The following is a 17272-nucleotide window of genomic DNA, read 5'->3' as shown; positions in this document are numbered from 1 at the left end:
TGTTTTTCTCTTCCTGACTTACTTCATTCTGTATAACAGACTCTAGGTCCATGCACCTCACTACAAATAACTCAATTTCATTCCTTTTTTATGGTTGAGTAATATTCCATTGTACATATGGGCCACATCTTCTTTATCCATTCATCTGTCGATGGACACTTAGGTTGCTTCCATGTCCTGGCTATTGTAAATGGAGCTGCAATGAACATTGTGGTACATGACTCTTTCTGAATTATGGTTTTCTCAGGGTATATGTCCAGTAGTGGAATTGCTGGGTCATATGGTAGATCTATTTTTAGTTTTTTGGAAACCCCATACTGTTCTCCATAGTGGCTGCATCAATTTACATTCCCAACAACAGGGCAAGAGGGTTCCCTTTTCTCCACACCCTCTCCAGCATTTATTGTTTGTAGATTTTTTGATCATGGCCATTCTGACTGGTGTGAGATGATATCTCACTGTAGTTTTGATTTCCATTTCTCTAATGATTCACGATGTTGAGCATCCTTTCATGTGTTTGCTGGCAATCTGTATATCTCCTTTGGAGAATTGTCTATTTAGGTCTTCTGCCCATTTTTGGATTGGGTTGTTTGTTTTTTTGATATTGAGCTGCATGAGCTGCTTGTAAATTTTGGAGATTAATCCTTTGTCAGTTGCTTCATTTGCAAATATTTTCTCCCATTCTGAGGGTTGTCTTTCCACCTTGTTTATGGTTTCCTTTGCTGTGCAAAAGCTTTTAAGTTTCATTAGGTCCCATTTGTTTTTGTTTTTATTTCCGTTTCTCTAGGAGGCGGGTCAAAAGGATCTTGCTGTGATTTATGTCATAGCGTGTTCTGCCTATGTTTTCCTCTAAGAGTTTGATAGTGTCTGGCCTTACATTTAGGTCTTTAATCCATTTTGAGTTTATTTTTGTTTATGGTGTTAGGGAGTGTTCTAATTTCATTCTTTTACATGTAGCTGTCCTGTTTTCCCAGCACCACTTATTGAAGAGACTGTCTTTTCTCCACTGTATATTCTTGCCTCCTTTATCAAAGATAAGGTGACCATAGGTGCGTGGGTTTATCTCTGGGCTTTCTATCCACTAATCCATTAGTTCTATTAATCTATATTTCTGTTTTTGAGCCAGTACCATACTGTCTTGATTACTGTAGCTTTGTAGTATAGGCTGAAGTCTGGGAGCCTGATTCCTCCAACTCTGTTTTTCTTTCTCAAGATTGCTTTGGCTATTCGGAGTCTTTTGTGTTTCCATACAAATTGTGAAATTTTTTGTTCTAGTTCTGTGAAAAATGCCAGTGGTAGTTTGATAGGGATTGCATTGAATCTGTACATTGCTTTGGGTAGTATAGTCATTTTCACAATGTTGATTCTTCCAATCCAAGAACATGGTATATCTATCCATCTATTTGTATCATCCTTAATTTCTTTCATCAGTGTCTTATAATTTTCTGCATACAAGTCTTTTGTCTCCTTAGATAGGTTTATTCCTAGGTATTTTATTCTTTTTGTTGCAATGGTAAATGGGAGTGTTTTCTTAATTTCACTCTCAGATTTTTCGTCATTAGTGTATAGGAATGCAAGAGATTCCTGTGCATTAATTTTGTATCCTGCTACTTTACCGAATTCATTGATTAGCTCTAGGAGTTTTCTGGTAGCATCTTTAGGATTCTTTATGTATAGCATCATGTCATCTGCAAACAGTGACAGCTTTACTTCTTCTCTTCCGATTTGGATTCCTTTTATTTCTTTTTCTTCTCTGATTGCTGTGGCTAAAACTTCCAAAACTATGTTGAATAACAGCAGTGAGAGTGGGCAACCTTGTCTTGTTCCTGATCTTAGTGGAAATGGTTTCAGTTTTTCACCATTGAGGACAATGTTGGCTGTGGGTTTGTCATAAATGGCCTTTATTGTGTTGAGGTAAGTTCCCTCTATGCCTACTTTCTGGAGGGTTTTTATCATAAATGGGTGTTGAATTTTGTCGAAAGCTTTCTCTGCATCTATTGAGATGATTATATGGTTTTTCTCCTTCAATTTGTTAATATGGTGTATCACATTGATTGATTTGCGTATATTGAAGAATCCTTGCATTCCTGGGATAAACCCCAGTTGATCATGGTGTATGATCCTTTTAATGTGCTGTTGGATTCTGTTTGCTAGTATTTTGTTGAGGATTTTTGCATCTATGTTCATCAGTGATATTGGTCTGTAGTTTTCTTTTTTTGTGACATCTTTGTCTGATTTTGGTATCAGGGTGATGGTGGCCTCGTAGAATGCGTTTGGGAGTGTTCCTCCCTTTGCTATATTTTGGAAGAGTTTGAGAAGGATAGGTGTTAGCTCTTCTCTAAATGTTTGATAGAATTCGCCTGTGAAGCCATCTGGTCCTGGACTTTTGTTTGTTGGAAGATTTTTAATCACAGTTTCAATTTCAGTGCTTGTGATTGGTCTGTTCATATTTTCTGTTTCTTCCTGGTTCAGTCTCGGAAGGTTGTGCATTTCTAAGAATTTGTCTATTTCTTCCAGGTTGTCCATTTTATTGGCATATAGTTGCTTGTAGTAATCTCTCATGATCCTTTGTATTTCTGTGGTGTCAGTTGTTACTTCCCCTTTTTCATTTCTCATTCTATTGATTTGAGTCTTCTCCCTTTTTTTCTTGATGAGTCTGGCTAATGGTTTATCAATTTCGTTTATCTTCTCAAAGAACCAGCTTTTAGTTTTATTGCTCTTTGCTATCGTTCCCTTCATTTCTTTTTCATTTATTTCTGATGTGATCTTTATGATTTCTTTCCTTCTGCTAACTTTGGGGTTTTTTTGTTCTTCTTTCTCTAATTGCTTTAGATGTAAGGTTAGGTTGTTTGTTTGAGATCTTTCTTGTTTCTTAAGGTAGGATTGTATTGCTATAAACTTCCTTCTTAGAACTGCTTTTGCTGCATCCCACCGACAGCTAACATTTCTTGATCAAGCATTTACTCTGTACCAAATGTTCTTTAAGTATATTATATATCACATATATTAGAATAAAATAATAATAACTATATTAAACCCACCTAATCCTTATAGTAACCTTTTCATTGGGGATTATTTCATACAGAAGAAGGAACTGAGGCACAGAGGGGTTAAATAACTTGCCTAAGCTAGCATAGTTGGCAAAGGTAGAGAGATCAGGATTTGAGTCTGGGAAGTTTATCTCCAGTTCCCCTGTGCTTAACAAATATACTTGCTGCTTAGGATAGTGGTTACAATCTAACGTAAACTGGAAAAGTCATGTGTATGAATATACACACAAATATGTATAAATATGTACATATTTATAATGATAAAATTGGGTTCTATGACATAAATATATATTTTGAACATAAAGCTACTAAGAGCAAGCATGTATTACGTGCTTACTTAATACGCCAGGTAAGTTCCAAGTGCAGTCTATACATTATCTTATTTTATTTCCCCACCGTCTTGTGGTAGGTGTTATGTCAACTTTACTGATGAGATTGCTGAGGTTTTAAGAGTTTCAGATTGTCCATTCCCAAAACCCATATTCTACACTCAACAAGTTGTAACCGTGTTTGGTTATTTTATTGATATAACAATGAGATTACTGGTTATTTCAATTTCTTCTTCATATCTTCTTTGTATCTTTCTAAGTTTTCTACAATGAAACCTAGTCTCCCTTAAAATGAGAGGAACACAATTAAAAGAGTCAGGAGGAATGTGTGAGATACTAGATTAACTGCATGCTCCTGGAACCAGAGTGTGGCTCTTGGCCTGAGTGAGCCTATGCAGCAGATGGGTGCTTTGGGGAGGGCAGAGAGAGCACAGTCCCCCGGGGTACTGCCTGGCACCCAGAAACCATGCTGGAGCCTTCTATGTGCCCAACAGAGTAAATTGAGTAAGTCTTTCCTATGGACCAAATACTCTTCTAAATGTTTTATGTATATTAACTCATTTAATTCTCACGATAGCCATAGACTGGGTGGCTTGAATATCCTCCAAAGAGTCTGTTATCCCTCGACAGGATTCATTCATTCACTGGATATTTACTTAGCACTTATACAGGCCACACAGTGATAATACAAAAAATGAGTAAGACATGGTCCTGGCTCTAGCCGAGTCCTTGGGTCCTTGGTGGAGACACAAACAAAGTAGGTGTAAGAACAAAAAATAGCAGCTAATATTTATTGAGAGCTTAACACTTTGCCTCAAGACTGCAACATCAACCCCACCTAAGTTTCTAGCCTGCCAGTCTGTTCTGTGGACATTGGACTTGCCAGTCCCCACAATCAAGTGATCCATTTCCTTAAAAATCTCTCTCTCTCTCCCTCTCTCTCTCTCTCTCTCAGCCTATTGGTTCTGTATCTCCAGAGAACTCTGAGTGCAAAAGTGCACTTTCTTTTTTTTTTTTTTTTTTTTTAAAAGTGCACTTTCTGATTTAATCCTCAAGACCTTTATGTGATTAAATTACCCATGAGACAGATACTGTTATTATCACTCTCATTTTCCAGATGAGAAAACAGGTTCACTAGCTTCTCAAGGTCACACACATGAGGTTTAACCTAGGTCAGTCTGACTCCAAAGTCAGGGTTCTTAAACCTTCTGCTACTTGGCCTTGGAGAGTGGGAATTGAGAATTAAGCACAGGGAAGGGAGCACCTCACCCTCAACCTGGGAGACTGTAGGAAGGCTTCCTTGAAGGGGTTGCTTTTGTTTGACCTTGAATGATCAGAACAGACCGTTACCACACAGAGAAGGGGAGGGACAGCATATACAAGGCAAAGAGAAGGCAAGGCACTTCTGTTTGGCAGGGGCAGTGAGACATGAGGGCATAACGTGGCCCATGTGTGAAAGTGTTGCACAGCACACGAAGGCATTTGGACCTCATCTTAGAAGCATGAGGAACAATCAAAGGCAGTGAGGAAAGGGATCTCTTTGATGGCTGTGAGGAGGATGGATTGGAAGATGGAGGCAGCAACGTCTTGTCAGGTGTGGTAGCAGGGGATGAAAGAGAGAAAAGAGAGTCAGGAGCTCTTCAGGAAGGATAATCAACAGCTCTTGAGGACCTACTGACACAAGGCAGGCAGGAAGGAGGAGTCAGGAACGAATCCCAACAAGGACTCTGGCTTGGTTACTTGGTAGACACAGTTCTTTGAATTTGGGGCACAAGGAGGCTAAGAGAAACTTGATGGTTAAGGTCAACAGCACAGGAGTAGGGCCCTACCTGTTACAGGGCTTACAGACCACTTCCTATCATTGCTACCATAACCAGGGCTGTGGGCAATTTTTCACATGTTATTTTTCAGTGACTCACTAAGGGCATTTGTAAAGGCTGAGTGCACAGCTAGACCACCCGTATTCTAGTTTTATGCATTGTATTTCAACTTACGGAAACTGCCCGTGGTAGGGAGAGCAAAGTGACATCATCTCATGTGCCAACTTCAATCAACTGGCAGAGGTGGCCTGGAATGTGATGCTTAGATAGGTGCTGAGGCCGGACAGAAAGATGACTATGATTGATTAGTGATGTCTGCCATGTTCAAGAAAGGAGCAGCCTAGCACATGAACACTGAGAATAGAGGATGATAGAATATGCTAGTAACTAACAGTATGAAGAGAAGAGGGAAATCTATAAACCTTCTCTGTGAAAGAGATGCAGCAATAATCTACTTGAAAAGCAAAATAGCAAGCAGTAGTGCCTAGTCACCAAATGCTAACAGACCCACATGTGACAACCAAGCTGAGAGAGAGCCATCTGAGAAAGTAACTGGCATTTGCATCACACCCTTTCAGATGTTTTCATATTGATGACCTCATTTGATTTTCACAACGACTCTGAGGGAGGGAACCAGCATTATTGCTACCTTACAAATGGGGAGGGTGAGGCCAAAGCAGGTCCAGAACTCACTCAAGGTCACATAGCTACTCAGGAGGTACAGCCTCTTCAGGTCCTGGTCCTTCCCTCCACATGGCCCTGACTCACCAACAGCAGATGCAGGAGCCATGGCAGCCCAGGAGGCAGCTATAAATGGCCCCATTGTATACGCACTCAGTAGAGCGATGGCCCTGGGGACACATTCATTTGTGTGTCTTTGGGCAGTCACCCAATCAACCCCAGCACCTTTGAATGTGAAAGACACCACAGGTTCCAAGTCTTTGTCTATTCACATTTTTGGAATCATTACTAAAATAAACTTTGACTTGTCCTCTTACAGAAAGAATAAAAATCCTTGGGAAGTTTGTTTCATTTGGTTTTGGTTTCCTCAATGCAAAATGAGGTTGGACTAGATTGGTTAATCTTCCAGGGTAGCACACACCATCACGCTTTCATGATAATGGTCAAGGCTTTCACAGAATGTCAGTGAACACCGAGCTGTCCTTCTCAGAGAGAAAGGGCTTTTGTTCATAGTGGGAGCCAGGCTTTCTGATAAAGTGTTTTGTAGAATGTAAGCTGTGAAAGTTTAGAGTCCACTGGCTTAGTGATATCACATGTCCCTTCCCATCATAAAATTCGAGGAACCAGTCAGTGTCATTGAAAGGAGCCCATTGGGCTAAAATACTCCTGCATTAGGTAGTCTTCTTCAGGATGGTAGCTGGTCTAAAGGCTCATGACCTGATAATAAAATTAACTTGCTTAGTTTTGAAGAAGGCTCTTGAAATACCATGTCAAATTTAGACAATCTGCTGTTGGCTTGTCAGCCAGAGACCCAGGCCAAACAATTTCAGATTTGAGCAGGATGTTCCAATCACAGCATTAAACAAACAAAGAGCACTTGACTAGGATTCAAGTTTGGCTAATAAATGCTGGTTCTGCCTTTTGGTAAGGTGGTCACCTTGAACAAGTCACTTAATATCACTGAGCCCTGGTTGCCTCCTGTTTGAAATGAAGATAGTAATACCTATTTCTACCACACAGAGATAGTGTAGAATAAAATCTGTACAGAGTATGTGATAATATATACTAGACTCTGAGTTTCTGAGGATGGCGACTACAGCTGCCCCTTTTTGCTATCATATTCACTGGGCCTAGAATTGCACATGAGACTAAGGAAAAAGTTCCAGATATACCTGTTAAATGAATGAAACATTTTGGAAACTTTGAAGTATGTTCAAGTGCCACATAATTTTATGACAATGTCCTAAGTCAGATAGGACATGTTAGATAACGTGTTAGGTAACATCTTCCTTATACTGTTTGTAAAGATATGAGACATGGGTCACTCTGGGCCTTTTAAAAATTCCTAAAATACTAGCCCTGGTACATAATAGAAGTTTATAGGAACCAAATAAAAATAAAAGCCTCTGATACATAGTCAAAATACTTGTGAATTGATGTGTAATTCTGATTCTGATATCACCTTATCGTGAAGTTCTATCTTTTGCGTGGAAATGTTCAAGACTAGAATTGTAGCTGAACTCTCAGCTCTAACTTTGGGCTTGGAACCATACGCCAAGGCAAGAGCATGATATGCATCCACTTACTGAAATACGGGGGAAGAATGGGTCTGAGAGGAACCATCAAAAGACAGTCACAGAACTAGGATCAGAATACCAGGCTTCTGAATGCCCACCTGTTGCTTGATGCATGGATAACACAGGCCCATGCAGACTGACTTCTGCAAAAGGAAACTGGCTTTCCTACCATTGGAAAGGATCCAGTGATTCCACTCCTGGGTATTTGTCTGAAGAAAACAAAAACACTAATTCCAAAAGATACATGCATCCCAATGTTCATCACAGCATTATTTACAATAGTCAAAGATATGGAAGCAACCTAAGTGTCCCTCAACAGATGAATGGATAAAGAAGACATGATAATATCTTTATATATGTATGTATATATATATGTGTGTGTATATATATATATATATGTACACACACACACACACGCACACATGCAATGGAATATTACTCAGCCATAAAAGAGGATGAAATCTTGCCATTTGCAACAACATGGGTGGACTTGGAGGGTACTGTGCTAAGTGGAATAAGTCAGACAGAGAAAGACAAATACTGTTTGTTTTCACTTATATGTGGAATCTAAAAAACAAAACTAATAACCAAATATAAGAAAACAGAAACAGACTCACAGATAGTGGTTGCCAGAGGGAAGGGTTGTGGGGGTATTGGTGATATAGGTGAAGGTACAAACTACCAATTATACAATATAAATAATAGGAATGTAATGTACAGCACAGGGAATATAGTCAATAATATTATAATAACTTTGTATGGTGAGTAATCTATAAAAATATTGAATCACCATGTTGTACACCAGAAACTAATATAATATTGTAAGTCAACTATATTTCAACCAAAAAAAAAAAAAAAGGGGGGCTTGCCTGGTGGCGCAGTGGTTAAGAATCCGCCTGCCAATGCAGGGGACACGAGTTCGATCCGTGGTCCGGGAAGATCCCACATGCCGCGGAGCACCTAAGCCCGTGCGCCACAACTACTGAGCCTGCGCTCTAGAGCCCGCGAGCCACAACTACTGAAGCCCGCGCACCTAGAGCCCGTGCTCCGCAACAAGAGAAGCCACCGCAATGAGAAGCCTGCACACCGCAATGAAGAGTAGCCCCCGCTCGCCGCAACTAGAGAAAGCCATGCACAGCAACAAAGAACCAAAGCAGCCAAAAGTAAATAAGTAAAATAAATAAATATTTTTAAAAAGAGAGAGAAAGGGACTCATAGGTGTCTATTTGTTCTTACCTCTCTGAGTACCTCTCTTGAACACTCCCCCTATCTTTGCTCCAGACACACGGGCCTCCTTGCTGTTCCGCCCGCATTCTGAGCCTTTCACTGGCTCTTCCCCCTGCTTCCTTAGACTGTTCCTCCAGATAATTACTTGGCTGCTCACTCCCTTCCCTCCCTCAAGTCTTTGCTCAAATGTCTTCTCAGCGAGGCTTTCCATCACCACCCTATTTAATAACTGCAACCCCATCTGCCCCGATCCTTCCACTACTTCCTCTGTCCCCTTTCTCCACTCGGCTCTTCTCCAAAGCCCTTACCCCCATCCAATGTACTCTGCATTTTATTTTATTTGATCATGTCTCTCTTGCACCAAACAGGAAGCTCCGTGCAGGCAGGAATCTGTTTTATTCACTATTGAGCCTCTAGCACCTAGAACCATGCCTAACACCTAGTATTCATTCAATATACAATTTTTAATGGACACATAAATAGTTCTATGCTAAGAGCTATATAAGAGGGTTGCATAGATGCATTTTTGTCTTCTAGCACAGCAAAGATGCAAGACAAACTTGTAGCATAAGTGCAAAAGGACAGCAGAGGAAGAATAAACCAATAAAAGCAGATAGTAATATATTTGAATCATTTTTTGTGTCAGCAAAGGTATGTTCTGAGGTAGGATGAAGAGGAGTCAATCATTAGAATTTAAACTTTGGAGGGAGTGAATATGTGGAATCCAAATCATTCAGCAAATGCCAGAGACTCTTAGAGCTGGAAGTTCTAGAGGGATGACAGATCAATTCTCGTATTTTGTTTGCAAGGAAACAGAACCCCGGGAAGGTAAAGTAATCCTCTCAAGACACATAGACAAGAAGTTACAACACTTAGTCTCAAACCTAAGTCTGACTTCTGGGCCCATGCTCTTTCAACCAAAAAAATCCAGTCTGCACAAATTCAGAGAACATATTGAGTTTCTAAGATTCATAGATTCTCCAATCAAGAATAATTTGGCATCTGAAAAACCTCACATACCAACACATTGCCACTGCATGCACAAATACATAGTACAATATTACAGTAGTTTACATACATTAATTTATTTAAAAACACTTTCCCAAATTCCAAGTCAAACTTTCTAGCTCTATAATCTATTATTTTCAGATCTGGTCATAAACCAGAGAAAAGGAGAGAGCCCCAGAATGAAAAGGAGGAATGGAAGAATGAGAAAAATGGAGAAAGGAAGGCAGAAATACAAGGAAAGCAGAAGGAAGAGAAAAAACAAAAAAATGTACAGGATATTGACAACAATGCCTCTGGGAATGTCTTTGAATAGCTCTGCTATAACTTGTCTTTTTCCAGTATGAAATCATTTCCTTGGAGCTAATCACCAAAATAATTTAAGCTCAAGTACATATTTTCAAATGGACTATTTCTTTTATTTTCCTTCTCAAAAGGTATTATCTGTATCTTACAATTAGTACTCCATAACACATATCTTTTCCCTAGTTATCTCATGTTTATAGATCTTGTTTCTCCAGCAAGAACATAAATTTGAGCAATTTATTTTTCTTATATCCACCATAATGCCCCAAATAATACCTTATAATGTAAACTATGAAGTCATCAGAGTCATTTACATCGGGTTTTATTCACTTAGTCAATAAACAAACATCTCAGCATCCACTCTGCATTAAGAGCTAAGGATACAGAGGGGATATGACAGACCAGATTCCTGCCCTCATGGAGCTTACTTCTGAGTGAGAGATTTAGCCGATACACCATTAAACAACCATGAATGATAAATACAGCTCTTAGGAGAGAGAGGACACTGAGATGGACTCAGGGCCCAGGGTGTGTGTCTGGGAGCTTGGGATGACAAGGATGGTAGGGAAGGCTTCCTGACGAGGCGGCAGTATTGCTGGGATCACAAGAGAATCAGTTACTCCATGAGCTGGCAAAAGAGTGTTCTAGGCAGGGCAAAAGCCCTGAGGCAGGAAAGTATTTGTTCTAGACACTCTGAGACAGGCAGCAAGGCTGTCGCTGTTAAGTGCCACATGAGATGAGCTGGAAGAAGCACAGAAGGCCAGAGCGTGCCGGCTCCTGTATGCTCTAGATTTTAAGAGAAATGAGAAGGTATTGAAGTTTTTTTAAATAAGGAAGCGACATGATAGAAAATATTAAATAGAGATACTGAATATCTTTCTAACACCCTGTAGGTACAATTAAATGGCATACATGTTCCAAGAATGGAGATTCATTCCTCCCCAAGTCTACACCTCTTTCCCCAAACTCTTCCGCTGGTGAGCAAGCCATCCTAAGCCCATAGAAATATTAGGTAGTCAGTGCACAAACCCATTAGATCCAGTACCTCTGCCCCACACCCTACTTTCTCCTCAAAGGAATCCTGCACTTAGCATGCTCCCTAATTCCCTTCTACCTATGATCTCTTCTCCAGTTAATTTCTCCTCAGAGACTTTTGTAGACGCGTGAGCTCACATCCATTATAATCCCTTAACTTTTTCAACTCCTTTACAGTTACCTTTCTCTCTTTCTTAATTCCATTTGTGAGTTTCCATAAAGTGATCACAATTAAACAGCATTAGATATGATAAAATTGAATTGCAAATAGGTAAACCACAAGTATGGACGTACAATTGAACATAATTGAAAAATCCAGTGTCGAGTCTCTAAAACTTCTAAAAATACCTAAAAAAAAAAAAACCCTTCAAAATTTCTCTCCATCTCCTCATTGTCCTCTAAAATACCTTCTTCCCCTCAAGTAGCAACATTAGAAATTGAAAATACATTTAATGCCATTGTTCTCTTTTGGCTAACTACTATAGTAACTGTCATGTTCTTTATACATTTCATGGCAAATATTTAGTTTCAGGTAGATAACGGGTTAACAGCCTTTGATGGACTACTGAAAGAATCCAACCATCATTTATATCATTATTTCTACAGGAAAACTTGTTTCAAGTGACCAATTCACAAACAAACTCAGGAACATAAAAATTGAGTTGCTGACTTCCTGCAACTTGTTTATTTGAAACACGGATAGTGTATGTGCCAAATCCAACAGAAAGAATTATCCACAGTCTTCTAGCATGGTTTATCTAAGTTAATTTTTTAAAAAAGACTGCATGTTCTTTTTAGAGATTTAAAGTTGGCCTTGGGAATTGGATGGGAATTTATACATAACAGGAGGCTTTTTGCAACCCCGAGCCCCTTAGGAAGGAGAGAAATTACATAAGGGATGGAATATATATTATAATCTCATAGGCATGCTTAAGATTTTCCAAAATATCATCACCATTTCTGGGAAGGGAATTGGTAGGAGAGTGAGAAGCATTCCCTTTAAAACTTCTTAGCTAACTAGAAAATGAACAGTTCCAGCTTCAAAATGCTTCGTTCCTTTTTGATTACAGCAAAGAAATTTCCAAATAAATAAACTTCATTTCTAGATAGGGGAAAGAAAAGCCTTTACTGTTACACGGTTCACTGCCACAACAGAAGATCAGTTAATCTAGAATTGTTTAAATTTTTCTAAATATTGATTTTGGAGGTAAAAGGTATTAACAAGGAATTGAGAGGTATGATTCTGTGAGTATTCACATTTAAAAGAGAGACAGAGGCAACCAAAGAAACTTAAGGCCTAGCTTTCAATCAGGTTAACATACCCACCTTGATACAAAGTAACAAGAAAAAGTTCATATTTAAAATGTTAAGAGGGATCAAAAATAGGAGCTTTCTTGTTCAATGAACTTGGGTCCAAAATCCATCCTCCCATTTTTCTGCCTCAATGTATTAGTTTTTTTTTTTTTAATGTATTAGTTTATATTTTTACAATTTAGAAAAAGTACTGCAGAAGCACTCAGTGCAGAATACATTTACTTGCAGGTTATTGTGAATAGTAAAAATAATAAAATTAATTAAATTACTCTGCACATTGCAATTAAACCCAGTAAACCCTTAAAATATGCTTGTTAACTTTAAAAATTATTCATAGGATGAAACTATTGGCCACCCCTAAACTTTTCTTTCCAATAAAACACCTAAGAGCCTGAATAGGGAACTGAAAACACGAGCACTTCCAGTCTAGTTCCTCCACACAAGGGAAAATTTCCCAGGCTGCCTCACAAATTAATAAATGTCCCTGGAAACCCTGACTTAGTTTCACTTACCTTCAAAAAAGTAGCTAAAATGTCATTTTCAAACTTTAATAACAATAACATATGAAAAACAACAGAATCCCTGAATAGTTGCCCTAATCACACAGACTGCACTTGGCCGACATATATGCCCTTTAGCAAATCATTCCCTTTGCTCATCCTCTTTCCCTTCACAGTCATACTACATAAGGCTCCACATCACAGGGCATTCTTTAGGAAAGACCCAATACTAACCACTGCCAAAAAATAAAGAATGCAGGAATCAACAAATCAAGTCCCTTAAAATATACTCTTTAAAAGAAAACTATTTGAAAGGAGCCATGGAGGCACAAACTACCGATAACGTGCTTGAGGTCCCTGCAGAAGTACTTCACTGCCTTCTGTGATACTTGAATCATTGGGGAGGTAGTAACAGTTCTCTTCTATGGCCAGAATTTCCAATAGGCATTGAATGAATGGAGCTTATATCCTGTTCCATCAAAATGAGAACCCAAAATTAAACCATAAGCCATTCTGATGAGTATTTGTTTACTCTTGTTTTACACAAAGTAGAGAAGTAGCTTTGAAAAGTTGTCATGGCCATGCTTTTCCTGAGCACTAGACTAAAACACTTCAGTAGATATAGAAATATATACACACACAAATGCAAATGTGGGTTCTCTCCCTTTCTAAAATACTGTATATGAGTGGATGACATATGCATGTGCAACTCTGTGTGTGTGTGTGTGTGTGTGTGTGTGTGTGTGTATCTGTGTGTGGCATATGAACTAATTGAGAAGAGACAGCATGTTACCTATCTGGATGTTTGGTGACACATTCTCAGAGCCCACTGATGTTTGGGCAGACGGCTGCCATGACAGGATTTCAGGGTGTTTTTTAGGGGCTTTCTTATCTTTCCAAGGCTATCATGATAGATGGAAGCCTAGCTTCCTCCAGGGAAGAGTTAAGGGGGAATGACAACTGCTATAACACACTTTCAGAGTAAGAGCAATTCAGAGGTGAAATTCTGAGATGCAATATCAGAAATATGCATATATTGCCAAAAAGGCTGGCAACTAAGTTGGAAGGCCATTGATAGGCAAATTGATTCCTGATTAAGGTTCCCACCAGCCTTTCTAAGGTCCCTGAACCGTGAAGATAATAAGTCTTGAATAGTATTTAAGTAGGAACTATAGGTAGATAAAAATTATTAGTTTCATTTAAATGTTTAAGCCACTGGAAACACCTGTCCAGTTTCTTTTGCAAGGATCTGATGGATGGCCACCGCACCCCTAATGTCACCTTTAATTCATAACAGTGCTAAGATAGCATCCTTCATTAGATAAATTTGGTCAACGCAGAGCAATAGTGTTAATTCAGCTCCAACACATGTCTTTGTTACAGTTCTCATTTCAGTGTAGGCAGCTCAGATAAGCTTATCACAGGGCTTTGAACTGACATTCTGGGGTGGCACAATAGACAATATTACCAAGAGAATCTTTAATGAGCATCAAAAAATATTACTTCCTTCAAAGTCCATAGTTTATAAGGCAAGAAGTAAAAGGAAAGCTCTTCCACTTCCCCATGTAAGATTAAAATCTAATCAGAACGTGTGCAGATTTATGCTCAAGAAATGCTACGTGAAATTTAGCTGGAGAAACCTAGTACCTCTATAGACACAAATTTTTTCTGAAGAGGGTAATCCACATGAGCTTCTAATTGAAAAGTTCATCAGTAATGTCCTTGTTTTGCCTTGTTACTCAAAGGTTAAATCCATTTTGGATTTCATTTTGAATTAATGAAAATGATTTAATCTTAGAGCATTAGTAATCTCACTTTATTTAGGCCTATAGTTAAAGAACTAGCTTGAGAGCCCTTTGCAAACAAGACCAGTCTCCACAGCAAAATGATACCCAATCTCTCTTTTAAGGCTATTTTCTAAAATCTGTGGGCCATGACTGTAGAATTCTTCACTCCCCAAATCACATTAACAATGTTTGACATGATGACAGAGAAAGCAAAAAGAATTCATTTCTGCCAAATAAGTACAGGCAACGCTTCTGTTTTTTGCAACCATTCTCCTCTTATTCCATTTTTGTAAATTTCTAAGGAATGTTTAAAATCTGTAAGACAGACCTTGGCTTAAGAGGTGGCCTCTCTGCCATTTTCATGGCTGATTTGAGACCCATTATGCACTCGATTCCGCATTGTGAAATCCAGGCTGGGGACAAATTTCTGCCTGTCATCTTAGGAAAGGCCAGGAGTTTTGCACCATCCTGTAGTGTGAAAACAGAAAATCAAAGCCAGGGTAGGGCTGCCTGCTTCTTTCCTAATCAGCTTGCTGCTTTCTTGAGGCAATCTTGGTTGTCACCGTCTCAAGCTTAGAAGGGTAATTTAGTAGAATAAAATATAGTTTAAACAATATCTCCCCAGGGAAAGTTCCTCCTTACACTTAAAATTGAATGCAAAAAGGTAATCAGTTAAGTAATCATTTGATGCTTGGCTAAGAACCATTGCAGGGAGAACACATTTAGGAAGCACAAAATTCTTTTTTTTTTTTTAACCTGATAAGACCCCTAATCAGAAGCCAAGAGTCCCAGATATTTTCCTCATATTGCTCATTCTGTTGCAATGACAGCCCCATAAAACTATAGCTTATGGACTAAATTTGCTGCACCTCTCACCCCAACAGTATGAGGTAAATTGCACAGATAAAAATATCTTACAAGAATTTTTAAAATTTTTAAACAGTTCACTGAAAATGACAGCATGCATAACTCTGTCAATGACCTCTCCTGCCTAATGTTAATTTCAGAAGACAAGTTTCCGCTGTAAATGTTTAATCAGTGTAGTCCCAGGAACCCAGAGCAGAAAACCTTATCTTCTCTCCCAACTTCTTTGCTTTGCAAGCTCTTTGCTAGCTCTATCTCAGCTCCTTGCAAGCACTTTAGGCAAGCTCTGTAGGTTCTGAGCTAAACAAGAAGCCCTGTGGTTTGATTCCATTAGTCTGAGCCCTGGTCCGCTGCAAGCAAACTGCAGAATTTCTGCTTGCAAATCCTGGCAACCAGGTTCTAGACCAGCCACAAACACAGACTGTACACATAATTCAACACTGTTCTGCCCAAACCTTGCCTGAAGCCAGTCAACCACAGCAGAAAGCATCCTACCTTCCATCATGGTGGCAGAATTGCATTCCTTAATTTCCAAAGAGTCTGAAAAAATACAGGAGGATACGATTCCAGGTCCCAGCTAAGTCCTCACAACGCTGCTGCCGCTGCCGAGAGATCTGCTCTGTCCGATGCTGAAGCCGAAGGAGACAAGTGTTAACCCCAAAGATAGGCCATGGATGCTGCTGGTGCTGCTTCACCTACAGGCTCCCAGGAAGATGCTGCGAGAGAAAGGGAGAGGAACAGCAAGCCGGCCAAGCTGCACCGCCTGCGCTGCCTCGGCCAATCCCTTCAGCTCTGGACCGCGTCACATGGTAGCCAGCCTGCATCTCCTGACACAATACCCCCGGAGAGCACACAGAACCTATTTCCCGTCCCCATTCCCCTCCACCCCCATCCCCTCCGCTTGTCACCAAATGCACAGCCCCTTCCCCACCTGGTGACGCACTTCCCCCGCCCCTCCTCTTCGTCTTCTTAAGCCTATTGCAGCGTCTGGGTACCCGAGATTAATTAGCAGACGCTGCCACCTTAACCGGGGACTCTGGCATGAAACGAGCACCTAAGTGGCTTGCTGCGGAGGGGACTTTCTTTTCTTTCTTCTTTTTCTTTTCTGTCTTTTTTTTTTTTTTTTTAAGAAAAACTTCTTAATTATTCCGTGCAGCCTGAAGTCTTGGCTGCACACTTTCAAGCTCCCATTGCTATCTCCCTTTGCCCTGAAGGAATTCCAAATGTCAGTTATCTGTGGCCTCTGCACACATCTGTGACCCTCTCTCGCGCTCTCTCTCTGCCCCTCTCTCTCTCGCTCTCATTCAGGAGAGAAAAATCAATCCGGCTGACGTCACAGCATAAACAATTATCCCCAAAAGGATGATGCAGAAGAAATATCACCCCAGTTGCCTTCAAAAGAGCCAGAGAATTAATCGCGCATGACACGCCGAAGGGCTGGGAACTGTCATTAAAACAAAGAAACAAAAGAACCCACCCGAGTGGGGCTCTGGAATCGCACTGGCAACGCTTGAGATAATTTCTGGGGCGGGAGGCGGGAGAGAGGGGAGCAGGCGGGGAGGGAGGCCTCAGCCCGACGGAAGCCAGCTGTGCGCGCCGCTTCCTCCCACTCAGACCTGGGCCGCCGGGCGCCGACCAGACCGCGGGGCGCAGCTCCGCTCGGCGTTCGAATCCCGCCGCCGGCGCGTCCTCGGGCCCAGCGCACACGTGAGCCACCGCGCAGCCCCAAGTGGAGCGTGGCTGCCGCCGCCGCCCACCGCAGTCCCTGTAGGAACCA

At 40.3% G+C, this 17272-nt stretch overlaps 1 protein-coding gene across 17 annotated transcripts in view; it reads right to left on the bottom strand.

Moving 5' to 3' along the window:
* Window positions 1–16310, bottom strand: part of SGIP1 (SH3GL interacting endocytic adaptor 1) — a 224863-nt gene extending 208553 nt beyond the window's left edge. For all 17 annotated transcript variants that reach the window (XM_057530639.1, XM_057530689.1, XM_057530695.1 and 14 more), the window contains exon 1: window positions 15991–16310. In XM_057530639.1, the coding sequence (XP_057386622.1) occupies window positions 15991–16000 (10 nt within the window). In that variant the 5' untranslated portion in view covers window positions 16001–16310. The remainder of the gene's footprint in view (window positions 1–15990) is intronic.
* Between the last annotated feature and the right edge of the window lie 962 nt (window positions 16311–17272).

This window comes from Balaenoptera acutorostrata, chromosome 1 (assembly GCF_949987535.1).
Source record: "Balaenoptera acutorostrata chromosome 1, mBalAcu1.1, whole genome shotgun sequence".
In the NCBI taxonomy this organism is placed as follows: Eukaryota; Metazoa; Chordata; class Mammalia; order Artiodactyla; family Balaenopteridae; genus Balaenoptera; species Balaenoptera acutorostrata.
Note: the sequence above shows the minus strand (reverse complement) of the source record. Positions and strands in the feature narration are given on the sequence as shown.